The sequence below is a fragment of the Cyrtonyx montezumae genome, unplaced genomic scaffold, assembly GCF_038088225.1.
Source record: "Cyrtonyx montezumae isolate F1298 unplaced genomic scaffold, pur_monq_1.0 scaffold_6, whole genome shotgun sequence".
Classification (NCBI taxonomy): domain Eukaryota; kingdom Metazoa; phylum Chordata; class Aves; order Galliformes; family Odontophoridae; genus Cyrtonyx; species Cyrtonyx montezumae.
Window position 1 is genome coordinate 8097471 of NW_027072067.1, and position 22953 is coordinate 8120423.

General features: G+C 37.8%; 1 protein-coding gene across 8 annotated transcripts in view; it reads left to right on the plus strand.

Moving 5' to 3' along the window:
- The window catches only part of IQSEC1 (IQ motif and Sec7 domain ArfGEF 1), a 291545-nt gene that overhangs the window by 246448 nt on the left and 22144 nt on the right, over window positions 1-22953 (plus strand). For all 8 annotated transcript variants that reach the window (XM_065749643.1, XM_065749636.1, XM_065749637.1 and 5 more), the window contains 5 exons: window positions 5800-6082; window positions 8906-10170; window positions 18202-18363; window positions 20564-20686; window positions 21424-21590. In XM_065749643.1, the coding sequence (XP_065605715.1) occupies window positions 5800-6082; window positions 8906-10170; window positions 18202-18363; window positions 20564-20686; window positions 21424-21590 (2000 nt within the window). The remainder of the gene's footprint in view (window positions 1-5799; window positions 6083-8905; window positions 10171-18201; window positions 18364-20563; window positions 20687-21423; window positions 21591-22953) is intronic.

Here is a 22953-nt window from a genome sequence, read left to right on the forward strand (position 1 = left end):
TTGAATCCATCCCATGCATAGTATGTTTGAGTCCCTAGGTATCTAGAAACTTCAGTTGTAGCTATCTTGGTAAAATTTCACAGTAGTCATTGTTTGGGACAAAAGAAAAAAGAAAATATCTTGCTGAATTACTCTGTATAGATACAATTTAAAGGGAACCAGGCTTATATGCATTTTTCTCAAACACAGGAATAAATGACATGGATTCAGGGAACAAGCAAGTTAGAGAAAGGACAAATTTGATTAAAGAGGTTCATGAAAAACTGCTCATGCAATTGCTTCACTATTGCAACAAATAAATGTATAAATACTCCACTAATCTCAGTCCACTTCAGGTTATGCAGGCTGCCTGGATTTTTGACTGCTTGTTTCTGGCCTGCTATACTCTACATCAGTTGTGCTTTAGAAATCACCTGCTTCCTAAAGAGCAGTGTGTGTGTTGTGTCGCGGCAAGGGAGTGCTGTCTTGACTTCTGGGGCTAACCAGGGTGATAAGTCAGCAGTGGTTTTCAGTGTATTCATAGTACTTGTACGTACCTTCCATGATTCAGAAGAAAATTGGTTTACTGTGTGTGCCTTTGAATCAATATTTATTATTTCAGAGATATAAAATACTAAGGAAAAATCTAAGATGTAACAGCACAAGCTCATACTTATTTTTATGTCCCAACTAACTCTTTTTATGGAATGGGTGTCACGCAGATTGGTTCTTGGGAATGTACCATCCAGCTGATAGGGCCTGTTTTCAATTTCACATCTTTATATTGTACTGTTGAAAGCCCATTGTAAATGAAGATAAAAAATACTAGTGATTTCAGAGAATGTTCATGGATAAAGTCATTTTTTAAATATTTACTTGGAGGGATTTTTAGTTCTATTTTAAAATCCTGCATGCAGTTTTAGTTTGGCATTTATATTACTTGGAAGCATGTTGAATTTCCTTGTTGCTTTTGGTTCCAAACAAAGGCTGCAATGTACTGGTTTCAACATTTGGAAGTTTTCTGTAGGCATATGTGCACATTGTCATTGCATTATAGTTGTGCAAGTGTGCTGAGATGCTTTGTGAGTTGCTGACTGTGAGGATTTGGGGGCAATTGAGAATACTAAATGATTCCTTGCATCTGATATTAGTAAGCTCAGTACTTCCTCTTTACATGCACACAATTGTAAAGAGGTAGTGGGCCTCAGAAAAAAGTGAATTTCTGCTTTTTCTGATTGTCTTCTGTCATCCAAACTGATCATTTCACCATTGTTCTAAGTGCAGTGAGCAAATTTGTACTCATGGTAAAGCCTGGAGTTTGCTTTTCACTGGAATTCAGCTCTTAAGGACTCTTTTCAGTTTCTATTTTAAGCTCAAATGTTGAAGCTTTATTAAAAAAAATCCTTATTATGCTTATGTATAAAAGATGGTAATGCATTTAGTGTACTTGTCAACTAATTAGAGTCTGTGTGATCATGGGTAGTAATTTCTGATGTTAACATATAAAATGAGATATAGGGAAGAAAAGACTGCCAGGTTCATGCAGCTAGAATGCCCAAAGAATGATTGGCCTCATTTGTGGGTGACCACGTGACTGCATTCAGCAATGGACAGAGGGAAGAAGGACGACAGAGCTTTTTCTTATTAGATGATTCCTGAGATGAACCTGTCACCTGAATAGTGAGAAGCAAGGGTATGAGAAGAAAAAAAAAGAATGCAGCAGACCTTGTCCTAGTTAGCGACAGCCTCTACTTTGTATTTTGTCATCTTGGAACTATTGCTTGCTACTTTAGTCCAGAGATACAGCTATGTACCATGCTATTCAGGTTTGACATCTAGGCAAATGAGTTAGAAAAGCAGCTTTTTGGCAGCCACTGTGTGCTGTTGTGAGTCTTTCATTTAGGGTGAGCAGTGGCTTTGCTTCTGCTGCTGCTGGAGCTCAGTGTGTGCTGTGGGGGAACGCGGGGTTAGCGGCACCGCAGGGGTGACCCTTAGCTCGCTGCCCTGCTGGTGGAAGGAACAGGTCTGTTTGTGTGCACAAATGTCACTTTGGTTGATGGGTTTTAATTTAAAAATATTTACAGAGCATGTTGCTTAGCTTTTGTAGGAATTCTAGAGCCAAACACACAAAAGAGAATAAAATACCTGAGTCCCTCTATTTTTGGTATTCTGGTTCATATTAATTGGAAAAAGCAGAGTTCATCTAATATTTTGCCAGTAGTTTCACATACCTACTTCCATGTCAGAGTTCCTGTACTCTCTTTTTTCCATTTTTCTTTGAGCTTTTCACCTTCCCTTTGTTCCTCGATGCAGTGTGCTTCTTAATAGCTGTACAAGTTGAGTCTGTGCAGGAAGAAGCTTCCAGTGACTGTTTTGATAAAATACTAATTCAGTCAGTGCTGCCCACTGTTTCACCAAGGTAGTGTAGATATCCAAAGAAGCAAAGATTTTCCATGGCTCTGTCTGTTCACGCAACATCATGTTAATAGTACTGAATATTTTAAAATAGTTAATTTCTGTTTTCTGTTTAGCACTGTTATGCTGCTCTATTCTCTGCTCTTCAGTAAAATACTGGGAAACAACTGTTCTTGTCTTCTGTCTTGGATGATTATGAATCTCTATTTACTCCTGAGACAGGAATATGATACTACAATTAAGGTTTTAGAAATGAAAGGTTCATGTCTCAACTGTTCTATGTTCTCCTGAATTGGAATGCCTCATAAGTTGCTCTTTTCCCCAGTAACATGCTCTCGTAAGCTGCAGGGAGATAAACCAACCTCATCTGTGAGTTTATGTACTGAAATTAGCAGTAATTCTACTTGATGTGGGTAGATAGCAGACATCAGAGGCCTTAATCAAGAATTTCTTTCTAATTCTTCCTGGGACTAGGTCATTGTTCTGTTTCTATTTCTGCAGTTCACTCGAGGTACTTGATTTCTTATCCGTATAAGAAAGTGTGTGCAAGGTGGCTACTGAGAGAAGAATGCTCGAGAAGTGCCCACCTATTCCCATTGTTACAGAGGACTTCTGCTAGCTGTTGGTGTAAGCTTGGAGCAGAGCCGCTGATGCTTTTGTCTGGTGGCATTTTTAGTGAGAGGATATGCAAAAGAACCTTCTAACCCTACAGGGAGTGGTACCAATTTTAGCACAGAGTTCTTCAAAACAAACATGAACAGGATCATTCTGCATTGCATATTCCTGCTGCACAGTGCTCTGTGTGCACTTCCTCCGTAGTGGGGCAACAATTTTTGTTGTCATTAAAACTTCAAGCAAGTTGTATATATTGAAGTATTCATTTCCAAACATATGTAAAATAGTAATAAGAAGAAATCAAGCTGCTTTTCTTTGTCAGTGGAATTTTCATTTATATGAAATAATTTGTGTGAAGCCTCAGCTTTTCTTCAGTCAACAGATGGAAGTAATGAATGGGAGAAAGCTTTCAAGTAATGCAGTACCAGTTGTGCATGCTGTCTTGCTGTTGTGCAGGAGGCTGCATGTTGTAAAAGGTAATTACTTTCCTGCTTCAAAAGTCTGTCGTGATGGTGGGGAATTAGACCTGTGAGCAAAATGAGATCAAGGATTACATCTCATTCAAGGCTTATGTTTGAGTTCAGAAAGAGTACGAAAGAAAAACTGAAAATAAAGAGGAAACCTCAAGCTTTAGTCAGAACCCTGGGGAGATCTGCTTACAATTTCTTCTTAGTCAGGGCAGTAATATTTCTGTTGAGAAAAGATTAAGTGATCCATTGAGGATATCATTATTATGATGCCAACATGAGATGGTTATCAATGTGGAAGAGTTTGTAAATAGCTAAGAATTAAGGGAAGAGAAAAAGGCAAAAATGCCACAGAACCTAAGGAGGAGGAAATAGTGATAATCCATGAATTCTTGTTCATTTTGACTGGGTTATAAAACAAATTTACCATATGTGTATGAAAAGTGCTTACAAATAAGGTTTAAAGTGGGAGCCTGTGATAGTATCTTAATTCAACAGAACTGAGAATTGTGTTTTAGTATTTAAAGAGAGAATGTGAAGGGTTTTTAAAGGCTGCCTTAGAGAGAATAATTTGTTTCTTCTAATGCGTGGTTACACAGTTTCAATGTCACTAGAAAACTCTGGATCATTTATCATTTTTAAGTTGAATGCCATCTGTGTCATTGAGGGGAGGGGATTGAGTTTCCTGTCAACTTCCTTTTGGAAAAAGTGATGTGTGTAGACTGAAAATATTTCCAGCTTGAGTAAAGTATGTTTGAAAATACCTTTTGGGTAGAGTCATATTTTGATGGGCAAAGGAAGAGGACTTGCAAAGAAAGAGAAACTTCAGTTCTACATGTTTATAGAAACGTTTTGAGACATCTAAGGGACTTGTTTTTCCCTGCACTTTAAAAAGTACACAGTGTTCAAGCTAGGAGAGTTTTGACAGTGCTAACCTTGATCTCTTCTGGCACTGCAGTCCGGTGGAGAATGTACTTTCAGAAGTTGTTCTGTACTTTGAACTGTTGCAGGGATTGCTGTGGTATATGTGTGTAGCAAGGATCACAGCATTTCATTTCCAAGAGACAACAGAAGGGCTTTATTTCTTTTTTTTTTTTTTTTTGCTCATGTACATATGAATGAAAGCAGTATATGAACTAGAGCATACTGTGGGAGAGTGTGGAATTTTACTTCTTTAGAGTTTGGATGTACCTGTTCCTAAAACAAAAGGTAGGGGAAGAGCTGCAAATGTTTATGTTTATATGCGTGTGAAGGAGCATTTACTATGTCTTTAATTAAAAATAAACAAACAAATAGTAAATACATTTTCATTTTCTATCAATACTTTCTGTACATTATATGAGGTAAATATAAAATATTTATGTGAAATGTGAAAAACAGATACTGTGCAAGAGAGAAAGTATGCATGCTATTTAACATGGAAATGTACTAATGTAAATATCAAACAAATTGAAATTACTGTTAAAAAGTCATCATTGCTTCAGCATAAAGCTTGACTAGGATTCATTTGTGAAATGTTTCCTTTTGTGCAACTCTTTAATGCAGAAGTTTGTTTTTTTATTTTCTTTATTGCATGGCATTGACAGCATTCATGTGAAAACAAAGTGTTTTATTTGCTGGGTAGCTCCTATTGTGTATTCCCTACCTGAAAATATTTTACTTTTATTATCTAGAAACACCATCCCTTGGGATACTTTAATACAAAGCATGCCAAAAGTACCTCATGGGAGCAATCTTTCACGAGCAGAGAAATAAATGAAATTTCTCCTGGAGATATTTTTTCCCAACTTTATTTTCAAGAAACATTATAGCTCACAAGATCCCATTAAATCTCCTTTGAGTAAAATGGAAGTAATCCTTTTATGTTGAACTCTAATACAGAGTATTGGTTTATTTGTCAAAGCAAGGAAAGAGATAAAAATAAGCATCTGTCATTTTGAAGTAGGATAATTTGGAAAAGATTGTAACAAAATCTTCTAGGAAATGAAGCTTTTGTTTACTTTACATTGCAGTTGTTAGTAGCACCCGGAGTAACTTAGCAATTGCTATATGAAGTTAAGTAATGCTTGAAATCTCCATTCTTCTGCTTGACTCACCTTTTAAAGGTGACCTCAGCAACAAAAATAGAAACTTGTTTAGATTACGATGTGGAAACTGTGATGTTAAACATAATATCTATGTTATCTTACAGTATCTGCATCTGAACTTGAACTAAATGTGCTGGATGGCTGTGTCCAATTATACTAAGGAAAACTAATCTATTTATTACTGAGGATTTCGGTACTCACCAGAGTATTTTCCTGTCTTCTCATTGTCTCTCTAGTGTTGAGGGTGAAGCTCCAAGTAGTGAAACTGGCACATCTTTGGACAGCCCTTCTGCTTACCATCAAGGACCTATAACACACAGTTCAGCTATAAGTCCGGACCATTACGATCATTCAGCTTACGGGCTGTATTCTGTCTCCCCTGGACAACAAAGAACTAGGAGGCCAAAACTTCAGCACTCAACATCAATACTGCGAAAACAAGCAGAGGAAGAAGCTATTAAAAGGTCAAGATCGCTTTCTGAGAGCTATGAACTCTCTTCAGACCTACAGGATAAGCAGGTATTTGAACTTCTTTACCTCATTTATGACAATTACAAAATATCTGTAGGCTGGAAAAATTCTTTTTTCAGCATCACTTCATTTGTATGTTAACATGGACTGTGTGAAATTCAGCGTAATTCTGTAAGTAGGAAACAAACTACTCCTGATTTTTGGACTATCCATTCATAGTGAAACTAATGGGGGTTAAGTCTAATGTACCATCTGTTTGTTCTAAAATTTCAAGTTGGAGAAGCATGTAATGTTTATCCAGCATGACCTGGAAGAACAGAGCTTGAGCTCTGAATTAAAGTTGGAAGTCAGTGTTCTAGATAACAAGTATGAGTTTAGGTTTGCTTTTAAGCTCACCAAATTCTGTAAGTATCGGGGAAATATCAAGTTCTTAATTCTTGGTCTGTCTTATTCCATGTCTGCTATTAAATTGGACCTTCTTGTGAGATCTAAAACATCACTTCCTTTCTACCCTTGGCAGTTTTTTGATAGTTGTTGCATAAGAGATTGATATAGAGTGCTAGGCTTACTAAAGAGGTGTCCTGCACTGCAGATATTCCACAGAGGCTAATTCTGTGTGTCCTTTTATGCCAGCTTGACACAGAATGAGGACTGCAGATGTTATTTTGTATTTGTTCAGGGACTACTGCACAATAAAAAGTGACGATGATACATTAAGGAAGCCTGATACCTAAAAGCTGTTTAATGCTCTTAAAAAGCTCTCAATGAAATCTCAGCAGATACTTAAATTATTTAGGAAAATGTCCGCTGAAGGCAGTGTGCATTTAAATATGTTTTGAAAGGTGTGTTAAATATGCATTAAAATGTGTTGGAAGTACCAGTCATAACTTTAGTAAATCATCTAGGCAAGCTCCAAGATACTCTTAATTAGAATTCCCACCAAAACTCCCTGATTGATGATAATCAATTATGATGTTGTTTTCTATGTAAACCTGAATGACAACAGCCTATTTGCAAGAATTAAGTCCAAATTATTTATTTTATTGAAAATTAGTTTCCATCATTTGTCTTGCGATTAGTCCACCAAAATAATTTCTTACAACTTATTTAAACACACATGACCTGATATGTTCTATGGGTAGAAATGGTAATAAATGTGTGACAGCAGTGGCAGGGTTGTGATAGAAGGTCTTAATCATATTATTTCACTTTCAGAGTTCTTTACAAGTAACTTCATAGCCTCGTAGGCATGTACAACAAGTTAGGTAACTTCCCCTTGAGGTGAAAGGCCAAATATATTCTAAAAGCAAATGGGGATAAATTTTGAGAGATGTTCAAAACCCGGTATCAGAAATCAGTCACAGCTTTGTGAATTTTGTTAATAGAAGTTGGATACAGTCAGAAGAGCAATTCCTTACCAGTAATCCTGACCTGAGCACATCTGAGTATTTGCTCTCCTTAGTTATGCCAATAACCACGCATAATGTTTTGGATTTATTTGTATCTAGAACAAAAACAATACAGAATGTCAGTAATTTGCATTTAAAAACAGTCTAGCCAAAAAGTCTTCCTTGTGTGGCAAGGAATTGGGAACTGCTGAGCCTGTCAATAGCAGCAAAAGAAATACTTCTTCAGCTATTCCTCAATGGCAGACACCGTGGACTAGAGAATATTTCTAGAAGCATTTCGTTCCTTCCTCAGTATGGGGATGATGCCTCTCTGAGCACTGACATCTGAACTTAACTATTAACAATTGGAGTCTTCTTGAAGTATATGACAAGGAGAGGTGTTGAGTGTATAAGCGTGTACATGAGTAACTAAAGTATTATGTCTAATGATAAGAGGGTACCTGGATTTGTGAGAGGAGAAATGACTTTAGAATCATTGGAGTGTTATGAAAATTGCATGAACCTGCATGAAAGCACTATGAGAAAGCTGGTGTTTGCATGGGTAGTAGGAAACATACTGAATTGTCTAGAATGTTTTCTGTTGAGAATAGTAGGGATCCATTAAAGACTAACAAGGAGAACAGAAATTAAATATCAGGAAAGATGGAATGTTAAATCTTATTCACTTATCATTAATTACAAAATATGTGTAATGTTTTGAAAGGAAAGGTTTGAAAATATCTAAAGGCTATTCCAAAAGAATCGGTGTCATTTCGAGGTTAAACGAATATCATTTACAATGTGTTTATTTTGTATATTCAGTCTGTTAATTGAAAACATTGTCAATGGTGAGTGTAATTACAAGATGAAAATGGCTACAAACTTGTCTTTAGAAAAAAAAGCACATTCTTGGCTTGAGGAAGACTATGTATGGGATACTTTCTCAGAGCAACCACTCTGGAAGGACCTGCCCTTGGAGGTCTGATTTTGCTTTAATATCAGGCCCTGGTAAAAGTATGCTACCTGTTTTTTATACGTGTAGAAAGTGTTCCTTGCCTGGAATGGTGACAGCCGCTTTTAGCAATCACTGCTAAAATATGCCAACTTGTAATGTACTGGGGTTTCTCCTTCATAACAGCTCTCCTTAGAAAGACCTACTGCATCATGTTGCATTTCTAGGCTGCCTTGTCTTTGATATGTGCTCACCAATGATAATGTGTGGAAACAAACTTTAAGAATCAAGTTACTAGCACCTTAATTTTGTATGGCAGAGTCCAGTTCACACAGTTGCATTTTTGTGTGTATTTTTATGGTGGTCTCTGCAAATGACTGTTCACTATTTGTGCACTAGTTTGTCTAGAGCTTTGAACTTTCAAAAACAGTATGCTCTATGAAAAAGCTGCTGAAAATTAAGGATTTTAGTACTTTTTTTTTATTGTAACCCGCATCAAGTTATAAAGTAACTGTGTTCACCCTTTCATAGGTGGAAATGCTAGAACGGAAGTATGGAGGCCGTCTCATAACTAGACATGCTGCTCGGACCATACAAACTGCTTTTCGCCAGTATCAGATGAACAAAAATTTTGAGCGTCTTAGAAGTTCTATGTCTGAAAATCGTATGTCAAGACGCATTGTACTGTCCAATATGAGAATGCAGTTTTCCTTTGAAGGACCTGAGAAAGTCCACAGCTCTTATTTTGAAGGAAAACAAGTTTCTGTTACAAATGATGGGTCAAAGCTGGGATCCCTAGTGCAATCTGAATGCGGTGACCTTGGAGAGTCAGCTACAATGAAGTCTCCAGCAACGTCTACTGACTTTGCTGATGCTATAACAGAGCTGGAGGATGCTTTTTCCAGGCAGGTGAAATCCCTCGCCGAGTCCATTGATGATGCACTGAACTGCCGTAGCCTGCATTCTGATGAAGTCCAGACTCCAGATCAAGTCAGAAGTCGCGATATGGAAAGGGACAGCTGTGCTCAAACTAAACCAGCAATCCACGGTGTGGATCACAGGAAGCTGGATGAGATGACAGCTTCATATAGTGATGTCACATTGTATATCGATGAGGAAGAGTTATCTCCACCTCTTCCCCTTTCCCAGTCAGTGGACAGACCATCCAGCACAGAGTCTGATTTGCGGCTCCGGTCAGTGAACTCTTCTCAAGAGTACTGGTCCATGACCCACAAAGATGATAAGATAGACACTGATACGAGCTGCAGGAGCACCCCTTCACTGGAATGTCAGGAACAGAGAATAAGGATGGATCACTTACCATTGCTAACTATAGAGCCACCCAGTGACAGCTCAGTGGACTTGAGTGATCGCTCGGAGAGAGGCTCATTAAAGAGACAAAATGCATATGATCGAGGAATCACTAGTCAACAAGGAAGCCCAAAACATATCCCTCACAGTATTCCTGCCAAGATTATACCCCGAGAGGAGCAAGAGGCAAGACACAGGCCTAGGCCTATAGATAGTCATTTAGCTATAAATGGCACAGCAAACAGGCAAAGCAAATCAGAGTCTGATTATTCTGATGGAGACAATGACAGCATCAACAGCACATCCAACTCAAATGATACAATAAATTGCAGTTCAGAATCTTCTTCTAGAGACAGCCTAAGGGAGCAAACCTTGAGCAAACAAACATACCACAAAGAGACTCGTAACAGTTGGGATTCCCCTGCCTTCAGTAACGATATTATCAGGAAACGCCATTATAGAATTGGTCTAAACCTTTTTAACAAGTAAGTACAGCGTTTCCTCCTCTATTGTTTGTAGAAGTTTTTGAAATTATCTGCAGAGTACTTCAGGATTTCTCAATGAAAATACTGTAGTTTCTGAAGAAGTAGGAAGCATTTCAGTGTGTTGCCATAGGCCATGCTTCACAGTTAACTACAGCCTGAATGAGTTACCGTGCTGTGATTTGTTTGAATTAATAGATCAGTGGCTTATCATATAATAATATGCTGTAACACTGCAGGTAATTAAGTTTTTTGATGTCATCACCAGAGGTTACTAAGTATGGATCAGTCAGGTTTGGCTGGGAAACCTTTCTTGTTTAAATTTTTTGTTAGAAGTTAATAGGCCTTTCTCAACAAGAAGTTTTAATCATTTGGAAGTAGTCAAAGGATCTTTGCAGTTTTTAGTGCTTTTGAAATAGACCGTGTAGGCTTTTTCAGAAGATTTAAAAACATTAGCACTCTTGGCAGCAGGTGGGATGAGGATGTAGGATCTAGAAGTGGCTGGCTGACCTTTAAAAGATGTGGTATTTGCACTTTTTTTTTTTTTTTTTTGCAGAGTAATTAAACCTTAAACAGTCAATGATCAGTGAACTGCAGACTTGATAATATAGTCTTTTGAGTCAATTGCAGAAGGATGTATGGGGAAAAAAGTGAATGGAAGAAGTGCTCAAGCAGCATGCGGAGATGAATGAGAGCATTGGGGGTTGCCAGGTGTCACATATCGTACCATATCAGTAGGAGGCTGGAAGTGGAAAATGTCAAGAATAGGAAAGAATAGACACTATTCTTTGAAATATCAACCTCTTGATATAAGTGATCTTGCTGCGTAGACTTGAACAGAGAGTAGAAAAAATGTATATGTAAATACTGGCTGGTTGTGAGATGAAATTCATTGAAATGAGTTCTAAACCAGTGACATGCAGAACTCCAGGCAGCACCTCAATGCATGGTATTTTGCTGTGTGGCTGTTGCACTCCTTACTGTGTTGTCTCTCAAACTGATAAAGAACTGAAGAGCCTCATTACCTTATGCTGAGTCACTTAGATTCTATTGATAGCTCAGACAGTCCCCAGATATCCCGTGCATCTTGTTTTTGATTATGGCTCTTCAAGTTCACTGAGATTGTGACATTTCAGTAATAGCCTTATTTCCCCTGTGTGCAATGCAAGTATTAAACCATGATAGGGTATGATGGAGAGTCTGTAAACTCTTCTGAAGAGGTAACTGGGAAACTTCCAAAACTTTATTCTTGAAAATGCTCAGAAGGATACTCTTAAGAGTCAGTAGGAATGCAAAGTGCATGTTTTGAGGAATATCAAACTGACTGTGTTCAGGCGTTTGACAACTTGGCATCTGCCCAGCATCTCATGTGAGAAGGGGCATGCCTCTGCTCTCAGTCTTGTGTTGCCAACTCCTTGTGTCGCTATCGTGCCTGCAAGCACACCTGCAGTGAAATTGGGTACCTTTGTTAGTATATTCTCCAGTGCTCACATCAGTGCCACGTAACCATATAGATATCTTTTGATCACTCCACATTCGTGACACATTTATGATTATCGAGTGAGGGAAGAGTGCCAGCCTCGGTAGTGAGCTCCTGAGAGGATGTGCTGGGGGTGCTCCACCCGAGCGGAAGGGCTGTGCTCAGAACTGAAAGCAGCTTCCAGGCAACCTCGTACAAGAAGGCAAGATTTTTCCAATTGTCTGCTTAGAGAAAATTTTAGGGATGTATTTTACAAGAAGTCCATGTTAATTTTGTTGCATCCTTGAAGGCTCTCATGTGAATTAAGATCCCAAACCTTCATTAACAAATAATCGTATGATTTCTTTTTGGTACATGCTTGACTGAAATGCCAAAAATGTAGAAACTTTAAGAAGTGCCTAAATTGTAATAAACACTCTGCTTTGTTCCCTAGGAATGCTGTAAGAGTAGAGTTTTAAAATCCACGGAAAGTCACTCTCCCCACTGTTGAAATCTTAACAGATGTTTTAAAATTTTTCTAGTTTTCCTATCACAGTAATAATTTTCTGGTCTGTGGTATTCACTATGCTAGCATATTTAGTATCCCTAAAACAGAATGATTTCTGATACAGAAGCTGCTTCTTAGTTGCAAATTCTTTAAGTTGTGGTATTTTTGAATGGTAGTAGTGATCTGACCCAGTCAATAGTGTCCAATTGTGTGTTGCCATTCATTGAGTTCCTAAAGGAAGGATTGCAGGTGCGTGCTCAGAGTGCAAGGGCTCTGGGGAAGCTTGGTGAGGCCAGCTGTGTTGAATTAGGCCTTTTCTTCAGTGCAGTCTGAAAGGGATGTAGTCTGGGAGAAATTATGCTGGAAAACATCCCTCACTTGTAGGCAGAAGGAAAACACTACCTAGAAAGGTTTATTTTGCAGGCTCCAAACCCTGCCTATGCAAATTCAGCCTTTGAGACTGATTTGCTTATAAATAAGACCTCAAGAAGGCTTTTGACTGCTGCTTAAAAAAAAAAAAAAGCTGTGATTTTATTTGCTTGTTTTGACTGCAGTCTGGAAACACCAGGTTTGCTAGTTATTGCAGTGCAGCCTGGTAGGATACTCAGGTTCCATTCCGTTACAGTAGTGCACTGATGGTTCTAACACGTTAAAACAGGGCAGCGTGGTTTAACTAATTTTTTAACAGGGCAGCAGTGTCAGGAAATGCATCCTACCCTTGGGCCGACTTTGCAGTCAGTAGTTAGCAGATTGTGCAGAGCTACGCACATGTAGGAAGCAGTGTATTGCTAGAGGATTCTCTTCCGTCGTGCCACCATTGTGGTAGCAGTAACTGGCTTGTTGCCAGTTGTCTTTGTCCGCAGATAGAAAACTGCTCCCCGAGTGCCTCCAGTGCGTTACAGCTTACTGTTCTGAAGTTTTCTGCAGCTTCCTTTGGAGCATGTTAATATCCAGTTGCCACTCCTCCTATGTTCTTTCAAAGGGTTTATTGATGGAGCTAAAATGGTGTGAGTGTTTGTATTATGAGTGATCATCTTTTGAGCTGTGAACCTTGACAGCCCTACTGGCCTTGTTTATTGCTTGATGGGGATGGTTTTATTTAAAATTTAAAAAAACATTATGAATGTGAGTTGTGCATTAATTCCAGGAGTGGTCTCTTCTAAGCACATCTAGGTTCTTTGGACTATTTACTGAAGATTTTGTTTATTTTACTAAGCAGATATGAGAGGAACTTGCAAAGTGTTGCTCATCTATTTGTATGGAGCGTGTATCTAATGAATTTCACGTAAGATACCGTTCAGCTTTCTAATGTCTGATCTGAAAACATGTATTTTTAGACTTGTCCCCCTTATGATTTTAACTTGTAAGCTTACTGGAAGCATTTTTAATGATGTTGGAATTTGTTAATGCGGATTGTGTAGGAGGGAGAAGGTATAAATCAAACTGAGTTGGTTTACTTTTCCTTAGAATTAACTGTTTCATTTTTGTCTGCTGACCTATAACATCTTTGCAAAATTTATTTGTCTGTGATCATTTTGGAAAGATACAGTTGACAAAGGAAAAAGGAGAGGGGAGGGTTGTTTAGGATTTATGCAGCAGAGCTATTTGCCATCCTCTCGTATATGCTGAAAGGGACTTTCCTGTTGTTGCAACATCTGGACTGCAGATTATTCAGCCACAAATGATTCCAACAAAAATTAAAATCAAAGCACTCCATGTAGCTTGTCCTCTAACATGCTGAGCATTCAGCAAGAAGAGAAGAATGTTTTTAGAATGACTCTCATTATTTCTAAAAATGCTTAGCCCTAAGTGGGAACACCCAAAGGAAAAAAAAAGCTGTTTTGTTTTGCTCTGCATATAATTTATCTTCTCTCCCCGAGGATGCTTTCATTCCCCTCCTTTTCTTCTGCAGTGGGTGCTTTGATTAGCATACAGCATCATGCCCACAAAGCCAGCTGAAATGCATAACTAAGAATTCAACCAATAGTATACTTAAGCAGTAGTTTCACATATGGGCATAAGGATTCCCATTTATCGCCATTAAAAGGGAGTATAAACTTTACCAAATGTTGAAAACAAATCTGTCTTTTAAAACGCTACCCTGTGAGCAGCAGGAACTGTGCAAATGTCCCTGGAACAGTGAAAGAGCCATTACCTCATCTTCCACCAGCTCTGCCTGCCCTTAAACATTCTGGGCACACCTCTCTCTGCTGCTGCTACGTGCCAGGAATCCCTAACTGGTTTGCTTGAACACAATGCCTGCCTGCGTGCTCGGGATACCGCCCCTTATTAGAAAATGACCCGCTTTGTGGGGGAGTTTGATTGGGTGAGCAGCTCCCAGCTGAGTGTCTGAGGTGACTCTGCATGCCTGAATTTTAATTCATTCTTCCCCCCAGCCCAAATCCCAAGTGACCACATTTTGAGAATGGAAAATGTGGCCAACTGCTTGTGCAGACATACAGAGGGCAGCCGGAATAGCAAGCTGCACATAGGAACCCTTGGAAAGAGATTTAAGAAACAGAGAAGAGGGAAAAACTCTTTCCTCCTTTTTAGCAATGCACAATTGCCTAGCGATTTGCAGTTTGCATCTGTAAATGAAAAATATAAAAAGTCTCTGAACTGTATTTCTGCATCTCCAATTTAAAAGGCAGCCTTTTAAAAATAACTGTGACTTGATGTTTTGCAGTCTGCAGAATTGCAAAAATCAAAGCTGAAGTACTTCTGTTACATGTAACTGGGGTGAGGGTGTGGAAAAGAACATTCAGGGCAGGGACTCTGGAAACATTAAGTCAGGGGCTGTTCCTCAATTTCAAGGACGTAGTCATCCTAATGTCTCATTCCTTGATGTCTCATTTCACAGTTGCATAAACACAAAAGCAATACTCAATCCTGGCAGAGTTTTGAGAGAACCAGCAGGTTTTTCATCTGTCTTGTCTCAAAGTGGAGTATGTTTTGTTCTGGCTGCTGGAAACTTCTCCTTACGCTTTGAGAAATGCAGTGGGGTCAGATGTGGTGCGAAAGTCCTCACAGGGTGTTTTTGGATCTTTTCTTTCTCTAAAATATTTCCCTCCTGCTTGTGAGGAAAGAAAAATTAGAAAAGAAAAACAACAACAACAACAAAATCCACCTGGCACTGCCAAGAGAGGGAACAATGAGGAGCCAGAGAATGTTATAGCATGGTGACTCAGAGTTGTTACTGCTCGTCAGAACTTGTCCAGCTACTGCGCTGCAACTGCCTGCGATGTGCCTGTGGTTCTCTTCACTGTGCAAACTGCTTTTGCTCGTCGAGACTGATGCTTCTCATACAGAAAAGAACCCCTATTTCTCCAATAGTTTTAAACTCTAGTCTTTCCCCTTGATTAGAATGACCCAGACTTAATCTGCTTGAACCCTTTAGCTGACTTTCATATGCCCTATGCTTAGTACTGTTTTATAATCAACTCTAATTCAGGTGATAATTTTCAGAGAAGCCTAAGCATTCAGTAAAATTAATAATGTGAAATGTTTCCTAGCACTTTACTAGGAAATGTTCACATAAAGAAACTATCAGATGGCAAGTAATTGTAGATTTGTTTAGCTAATTATTTTGCAAAAAACACATGCTCAGTAAGTTTCCTGTCTTTATTTTGCTCCCAGATCAAATAAAAGTGGTCACTGAGATCACTTCCTAGTAAATTATTTTGTTATTGTCAGGAGAACAAATTAACTTTCACTGAATGAGAATTGCTTCAGGTAATTTGGTATAATTGCAAGTTAGCTGGGATCTTAACATGTCTGGTGGTAGTATTTTTGGTTTGGTCTTGAATGAGAGAGATTAAATGATTGAGGAGATTAATATTTCAGTTTGATGGGGGGAAATCTTTTACAATATGGGAGATCCTGTAGGGCTTCTACCCAAGTAATGTGAATACCTGCCTCTGATTCTGTGAAAAAATAAGAACAGTGCAGTTATTTATTTACTTTTTGACCTACTGACTTTTTTTTTTTTTACTGGAAGATGCAACGTTCATCTCATTCTTCTTTCTCTTCGCTGCCCAGCTGTGTAATGTGAGGAAGGCACCATCCGTTTTGCTAATTTTTTTCATTTCAGTCCCATTCTTGCCTGGCTGCATAGCTGAGTGAACTTTGACAAGTAGTTTTGGTACTAATTTTGGTAGTATTTTAAATATATAGTTTTTCTTTCTCAGAAGATATAAAATGGGCTTAGTGCTTCTCTTACGGTCTCTGCAGCAGCAGTAGAATATTCAACAAAAGTGAAGAAGTACGGCCATGGGAGCAAAATAGAGCTGTCTGCCAAACAGGAGAACGTTCAGTCAGCTTGCTATTACCACAGCTGCCATTTAAAAAAAAACACCGACTAATTAAATGTAACCAAGAAAAGCTTTAGATTCTTTCCATTAGAAGAGCCATCCTTGGATTTTAGTTAGAAACTAATGCTTAGTATTGGGGAACTGTAAATATTTTCAGAACAGTGTCTCTAGTATTAAAGACAAGGAAGATTTTTTTTTTCCTAACAGAGAACTGGCATCATTGGAGCTGCATTTAAGTCTCCCTCCGCAGCGTGGAAAGCCTTAGTTTACCTTGAAAGATAATTTGGCATTGATAGATGTTAAATAGTTAGACTAGGGCAAGTTGTTTTCTGTGCTCATTTGTTTCTTAAAGCTTTTTTACAGCTCTGTTGTCTGAATGTATAAAGGGAAGTAAAAGATTGAATGTGGGTTTGGATGCTTATAAACTTTACATATTTAGCAAGTCAAAAATAGGGAAGGCTTTATATACCTTTGCACAGTGCTTTTGTTGAGTTTTCTTTTAGACATGGTATTTGCTGTTCCCTTCTGTTGGCAAGTGAGACAGTGACCGTGCATCTGCTCTGTGCCTTTTTTGTTACAGCTGTTTGAGCAGCTAGGTGAAGTTCTTGTCTATATTAAAAAAAAAAAAATGAACCACTTTTTCTCCTAGTTCAATTTATCTTGAGCTAGCAGTGGCAATGAGAGAGTTGACACATGTGGTATTGGCAGCGCCATTGAAAGACTCACCAAACCACAGCCCTTAAGTTCAAGTTGTTTTGCATCAAGACTGGTTGTGCCACAAAGTCTAGTAGATGACAGTGAATGTAAGTTAGTGCTGATCTCTTCCTTACCATCTGTACCCTGGCTAAAAGCTTTTCCTTACCAAATTCACTTTTCAAAATCACTGAAGTTTTTTTGTTTGTTTGTTTTTAATTATTTTCTGTAGTTTGAAAGATACCGTTTTGAATGTCTGGATAATACAAAGCCATCTTTTCTAAGTGACACTAACTTCATAAATCTGAGGGGCATTTTATTCTTATATCACTTTAAACTATAAGCAGCATTTCCCTTCATAAGCATTATATTGTACTGCCAAAAATCTATTCCCAACTCCTCCCCAACAAACTCCTCTTAACTTTATTTTAATGAGTAAAATACTTTGAGATCTGAAAATGATTGCGGCTAAACCTGGAAGTGAGGTAGAAAGAGATGTAAGATACTCCAAAAATTGTGATGGTGCTTGTCTGAGTGAGGTAAATCTAAGGAAAGAGTTTTGGTAAGGTAAAGGACAAGGAAGAAAAAGAGAAAATTAGATGGGAGCTCCACTTTCTTAAATGATTCTTTTTTGTATGACTTTTGTTTTCTTAGGTCACGAGTTACACTTCTTCAGATGTTTTTGTTTGATTAGCTAAACGTTTGAGAGCAGAGGTTTCAGGGTGTCAGTGGTGTTATTCTGTTTCTTTCTGGGTTTTTGGGGCTTATCTTTTGCTTTGACAAGTTCCATGACTTTAATGCCTGAAGCTAATGTATAAAGCTTCTCTTTGGATAAGGGTATGGAACAGGAAATGTGTAAAAGCATGCAAAGGTCTGTTTCCAAGCTAGTAAGCTATCAGCAACAAACCGTGTATTCTGTGGCATGATTACATTTACCCTGAAATGATATGAGCCCATAGTAGTAATATGTAAGTCAAAAGTGGTAGCAAAACTGGTACAACGTTTCAGTCATATGCCTTCAATGGAAAAAGAATAATTTTTTTTGCCCTCTCATTTCTCCTCAGAAAACCTGAAAAAGGAGTTCAGTACCTAATTGAGCGAGGTTTCGTGCCCGACACTCCAGTTGGTGTTGCTCACTTTCTCCTGCAAAGAAAAGGTCTCAGCAGACAAATGATTGGAGAATTTTTGGGAAATCGACAGAAACAGTTCAACCGAGATGTATTAGAGTGAGTATTGCATCTAGGGAGGACTTGAGCATATTTTAGTCTATAAGTAAGATGTTTCATCAGGGTAGAGGTAGTTTTGTGCTGCATGTTTGCATATCTCTCTAGATATTGCTCTCCGGGAGGAGGAAACCAGACTCTAAGGATCAAAAATGAAAATGTGCACATAAACAGATATTGATTTCTTCTCTCTACAGCTAAGTTACTGTTGCTTTTATAGATTCAGAAAGATATTTACAAGGATTTATATTTTCTGTAGTTACCTACATTACTCCAAATTTCTGCTTAATTTCACTGGTGTAAGAATATGCTTTTTCTAAGTCCTTTTCCTTACTCATTCTCTCTAAATAGTTTATAGAATAAAACAAAGCAATACTGCATGCTACATCAGGCTTCATCAGTAACAGTTAAAATAATTATTACAGCCAAATGGTTCAAGTGTTAGATAAACTGGGATTTTAGTTTGTACAGGCATATGTTGACAAGTTCTGTGCAAACTGTTCTTTTTCAAAAGATTGCATAAACAAAATCTGTTTGTATTGTTAAAAACAAAAAACAAACAAACAAAAAAAAAACCAACCTGAACCAGAAAACTAAGCTTGAGCATTTTGGTCGTAAATTTCTAATCTCTACATACAGTGCAGAGAAAAAATAAAAAAATAAAGTTATTTGAAGAGATAATGTTCATTTAAAACACACATTCTTACCTGGCATACCTACATAGCCAACATCTTCTGCAGTGTCTAAAGTCCATTTGATCATGTTTTCTTCATTATTATTATTTTGTTATCAAAGGTTATCATTTTGTTAATCATTGTTAACAAAAACGTAACAAATTTAACAAGTGTGCTTAGTCTTATTATTTTGCTATTTCATTTGCTGTGGATCTAACCAAGTTTGCTCCCCCTCCCCTTTTTTTGGTCTTTACACAGGCACTAGGAAAGTTCTGTTTGCTCTTTTGAAACATTTGCAGAATCTTAACTGATTCCAGTTAAGAATGTTGACCATGGAGGTGTACCTGCTGTCTCTGCAGTTCATCCCCTCCCTGTTATGCTGTTGGCCAGAATGTTTCTGGAGGTCCTTAACTGTTCTAATTACTGCAGTCCAGCTCCAGCTTGCCTGAACATGTGCCATCCATCTTTGATGGTGAAAAGAGCTTTTTAAGGTGGTAGAGAACTTGCAGTAGGTGGGAAGCTGGTGAACGTTATTGCAGAATTGATAATAGGTTTTTAGGTGTGTATTGCAAAGGGTTTGAGAAGTACCATGTTTATTTTGTTTCCCTGCTCTTCAGCATAAAAGAAAGAATACACAAGATGAAGTGAATTGCTTTAGTATTAATCTATAGTAGCTACAATACTCTTAGAAAAACAGTGCGAGCTACTCTAATTTGTCATTGTCTAGTTATACATTTAAGAAAAGGCTCTTAAAACCAGATTGTGCTTGCTTTTGTGTCTGCGCTACAGTGCTGTTACTTGCAGTGATTCATATCTGGTTATTTAAAAATTAAAAGCAAAGTTCAGCCAAATCATAAGCTTGTGATTTTAAAGCAGTCTTTAAACAAAGTGTTGGAATGACTGAGTTCACGTTGTTGATTTTTTTTAACTGGTTCATTTTCATTATTTGTCAGCTCTGTGTTTTCAGAGCAAAGAGGGAATTATTTTTCCATCAGTGTTACCTGCAAGACGTGGCAAATGATGGGGAGAGGAGAAGTACAGTTGTAGTAGAAGCGTATTAAGACAAGATTATTTTTTTTCTCAGTGTATAAGTACATTCCTAGTCATAACCATGCTGTACAGATGATTGTGCTTGCTGCAAAATTTATATTTCAAGAAATATAAACTCTTTATTAAAGACATTGGCTAATAATAGTTAATTGGCCTGGAAGCATAAACCCATTAATTATTCCTGACAATGACTTGTTCCTTTGATTGCTCAGACATTCTTCATTCTAGAAGCAATGCTGCTTAATGGAAAAAAAAAAAAAAAACAGAACCCACAAATAAATAAGGTCCTCCTTACTATACACTTTCTCACTGATCTGTTCTTTGCAGTCCTTCCTTCGCAGTTCACCTACAGTTATTGCAGTTGTTGCTGAGGGTTTCAAAAAACTCCGTGAAATTTGAAAAAGCTTTTGGTCTCAAAACCTTTGATACTCTACTGTTAGAAATGAAAAGACCCAATGGCAGTATGTTTTTTATCCTAGCTGTGTTGTCGATGAGATGGACTTCTCAACAATGGAACTGGATGAAGCACTCAGGAAATTTCAGGCCCATATTCGTGTTCAAGGAGAAGCCCAGAAGGTAGAACGGCTCATTGAAGCCTTTAGGTATGATGCTGAAATAAATTATTCAGTCACAAGGAACTTGCTATTGTCTAGTTGTCAGACTGGAGAACTGGGGAAATTGACTCTGTCTGAGTTATTTTCCTGCTTATTTGCGCTGTCCTTGTGAGCCAAATGCAGTCTCAAATACTACGTGTTGTTTGAGGTGGTCAGAATAAGTATGAAAATAAAGTTTTATTTGCTATTGCTGTTCATGTAACTTATTTGCACTGATGTGGAAGGCTTAAGAAACTTAAGGTATTTTTGAATATCTCTATCAATGTATTTCCATAAAATATTTGTATTTTATATGAGCAAAATTGTATGGCCATTTACTTCTGGAATATATATGCTCTTAACCTTTCATTAAACATTCTAACAGTAGCAGAGTAAAGAGCATTAATTTATTAATAGAGGGCAGGAGATGTAAATCAGCAGTAAACTAAAATCAGTGCTGTGTTCTTAACTGGAGTCAATCAGTGTTACTGGAAAAAAAAAAAGAAAAAGTTGAACTTACTGAAGCTCAGGGTCTGTACTGAGAAGAGAAGTTAAAAAGGCAGTAAAAGGCAAAAGCTTTCCATTATTCTTAGATAGGCTTATAAAAATATGTGGATGGCAAACAAAATGAATGTGTAAAACGTGAATAATTGCACAGCCTCTGGAGCATAGCAGTTGGTTTATGTGGTGAAATTATAATATTAATTCACAGCACTGAGAGCTTTCCCCTCTTTCCTTTTTTATAGCCAACGTTACTGCATCTGCAATCCAGGAGTTGTAAGACAATTTAGGAATCCTGATACCATCTTTATTCTAGCTTTTGCTATTATACTGTTGAACACAGATATGTACAGCCCCAATGTGAAACCGGAACGCAAAATGAAGCTGGAAGATTTTGTCAAGAACTTAAGGGGTAAGCAAACTCCAACCGCAGTGGTCACTGCGTTTTTCCCTTTAACTGTCATTGAAAGGATACCGCGTATCTTCTGGGAAAAAGTGAAATTCAGGAGGCTTGTTTCTGATACCCCTGACTTTAAAAAAGTTACCATCACTTGTAGAGGCTGTAGATATTCTTACAATACTGAAAATAGAATTAAACATACAGTATTTTGTCATATTTATCTTGTCTTTCTTGAGGAGATGTATTGGCAGGCCCTTTTATTCTCAGTTCTTTCAGCGTAGTCAAAAAGTGACTATTACCTTCTATTTAGGACTGTCCAGTTCCTCAGATTTTTAAATGCATTTGCCAAACTTAAACCCTTCACAAAGTCCAAGGACAGTTCATAAACATAGCGACTTCTGTGCACAGGAATGAAGGTGAACAAATTCTGTTGCAATAAAGACACTGACAAGAATGTGTGTGTGCATGGTTACTGATATATACATTTAGTTTCTGTTCTCAATCACAACTTCCAAACCTTCCTGAAAGGTACACAGTAAATAGTATATAAATTTTGTAAGCATCTTCACTAGTATGTTTTCTACTTGTCAGCCTATGGCATGCCTAAGTCTGTAATTACATTGCCAAACAGTTTTTATTTCATGTCTGTATCTCAGCTCTTTCTACCTTACTTTCCGGTGAAAAAAAGAACAGATTTTTGTAAGTATCAGCTCAGCTTTGTCTAAAAAGAAGTTGTCACTATACAGTTAAGGTAGATCATGCATGAGGATTGGATACCTCCTGCTGTTTCTGGGCATACATGGAAGGATGGATCAGACAACATTTACTTTATTTCGGTACTTTATTGCAACTCAGATGTTGGAGAAATAAAACAAGGCTGAAACCCTCCTATTCTTTTTTTTTTTTTTTTAAAGGTAGTTTGTGTCCATAGGGAAAAAGAAGCTTTTATTATAGTTCTATTGCTGTGTGTGTGTGTGCACAGGCCAGAAGAAATGCATTTCCAGTCATTGTAACACTGCCTTCCTCCTCCCTCTGCTTTTAAGCACTCAATAAGCACAACATAGTGCACAGTCTCTTCTTCTAGCAACAATGAGTGCAGCAGCATTGTATAAAAAGAGGCCAGCAATTGTGTGCACTAAGTGTTGATGCATTGTTTAGCAGCCGTTCTCTTCGTGATGCCCAGAAGTGTGCTGAATGACAGAAAGGCAAAGCCAAGTGTCTGTATATGAAAAGATATATTGGTGTCTCCCGTGTACATGACAGATGGTGTTCAGGAGTGCACACTACACATCCAGTATCATTTTAATGCTAGTGAAAATAAAATACTTGCAATCTTCTGGTATTTCAGATCTTGAAAATAAAGTTGTGTTTGGTA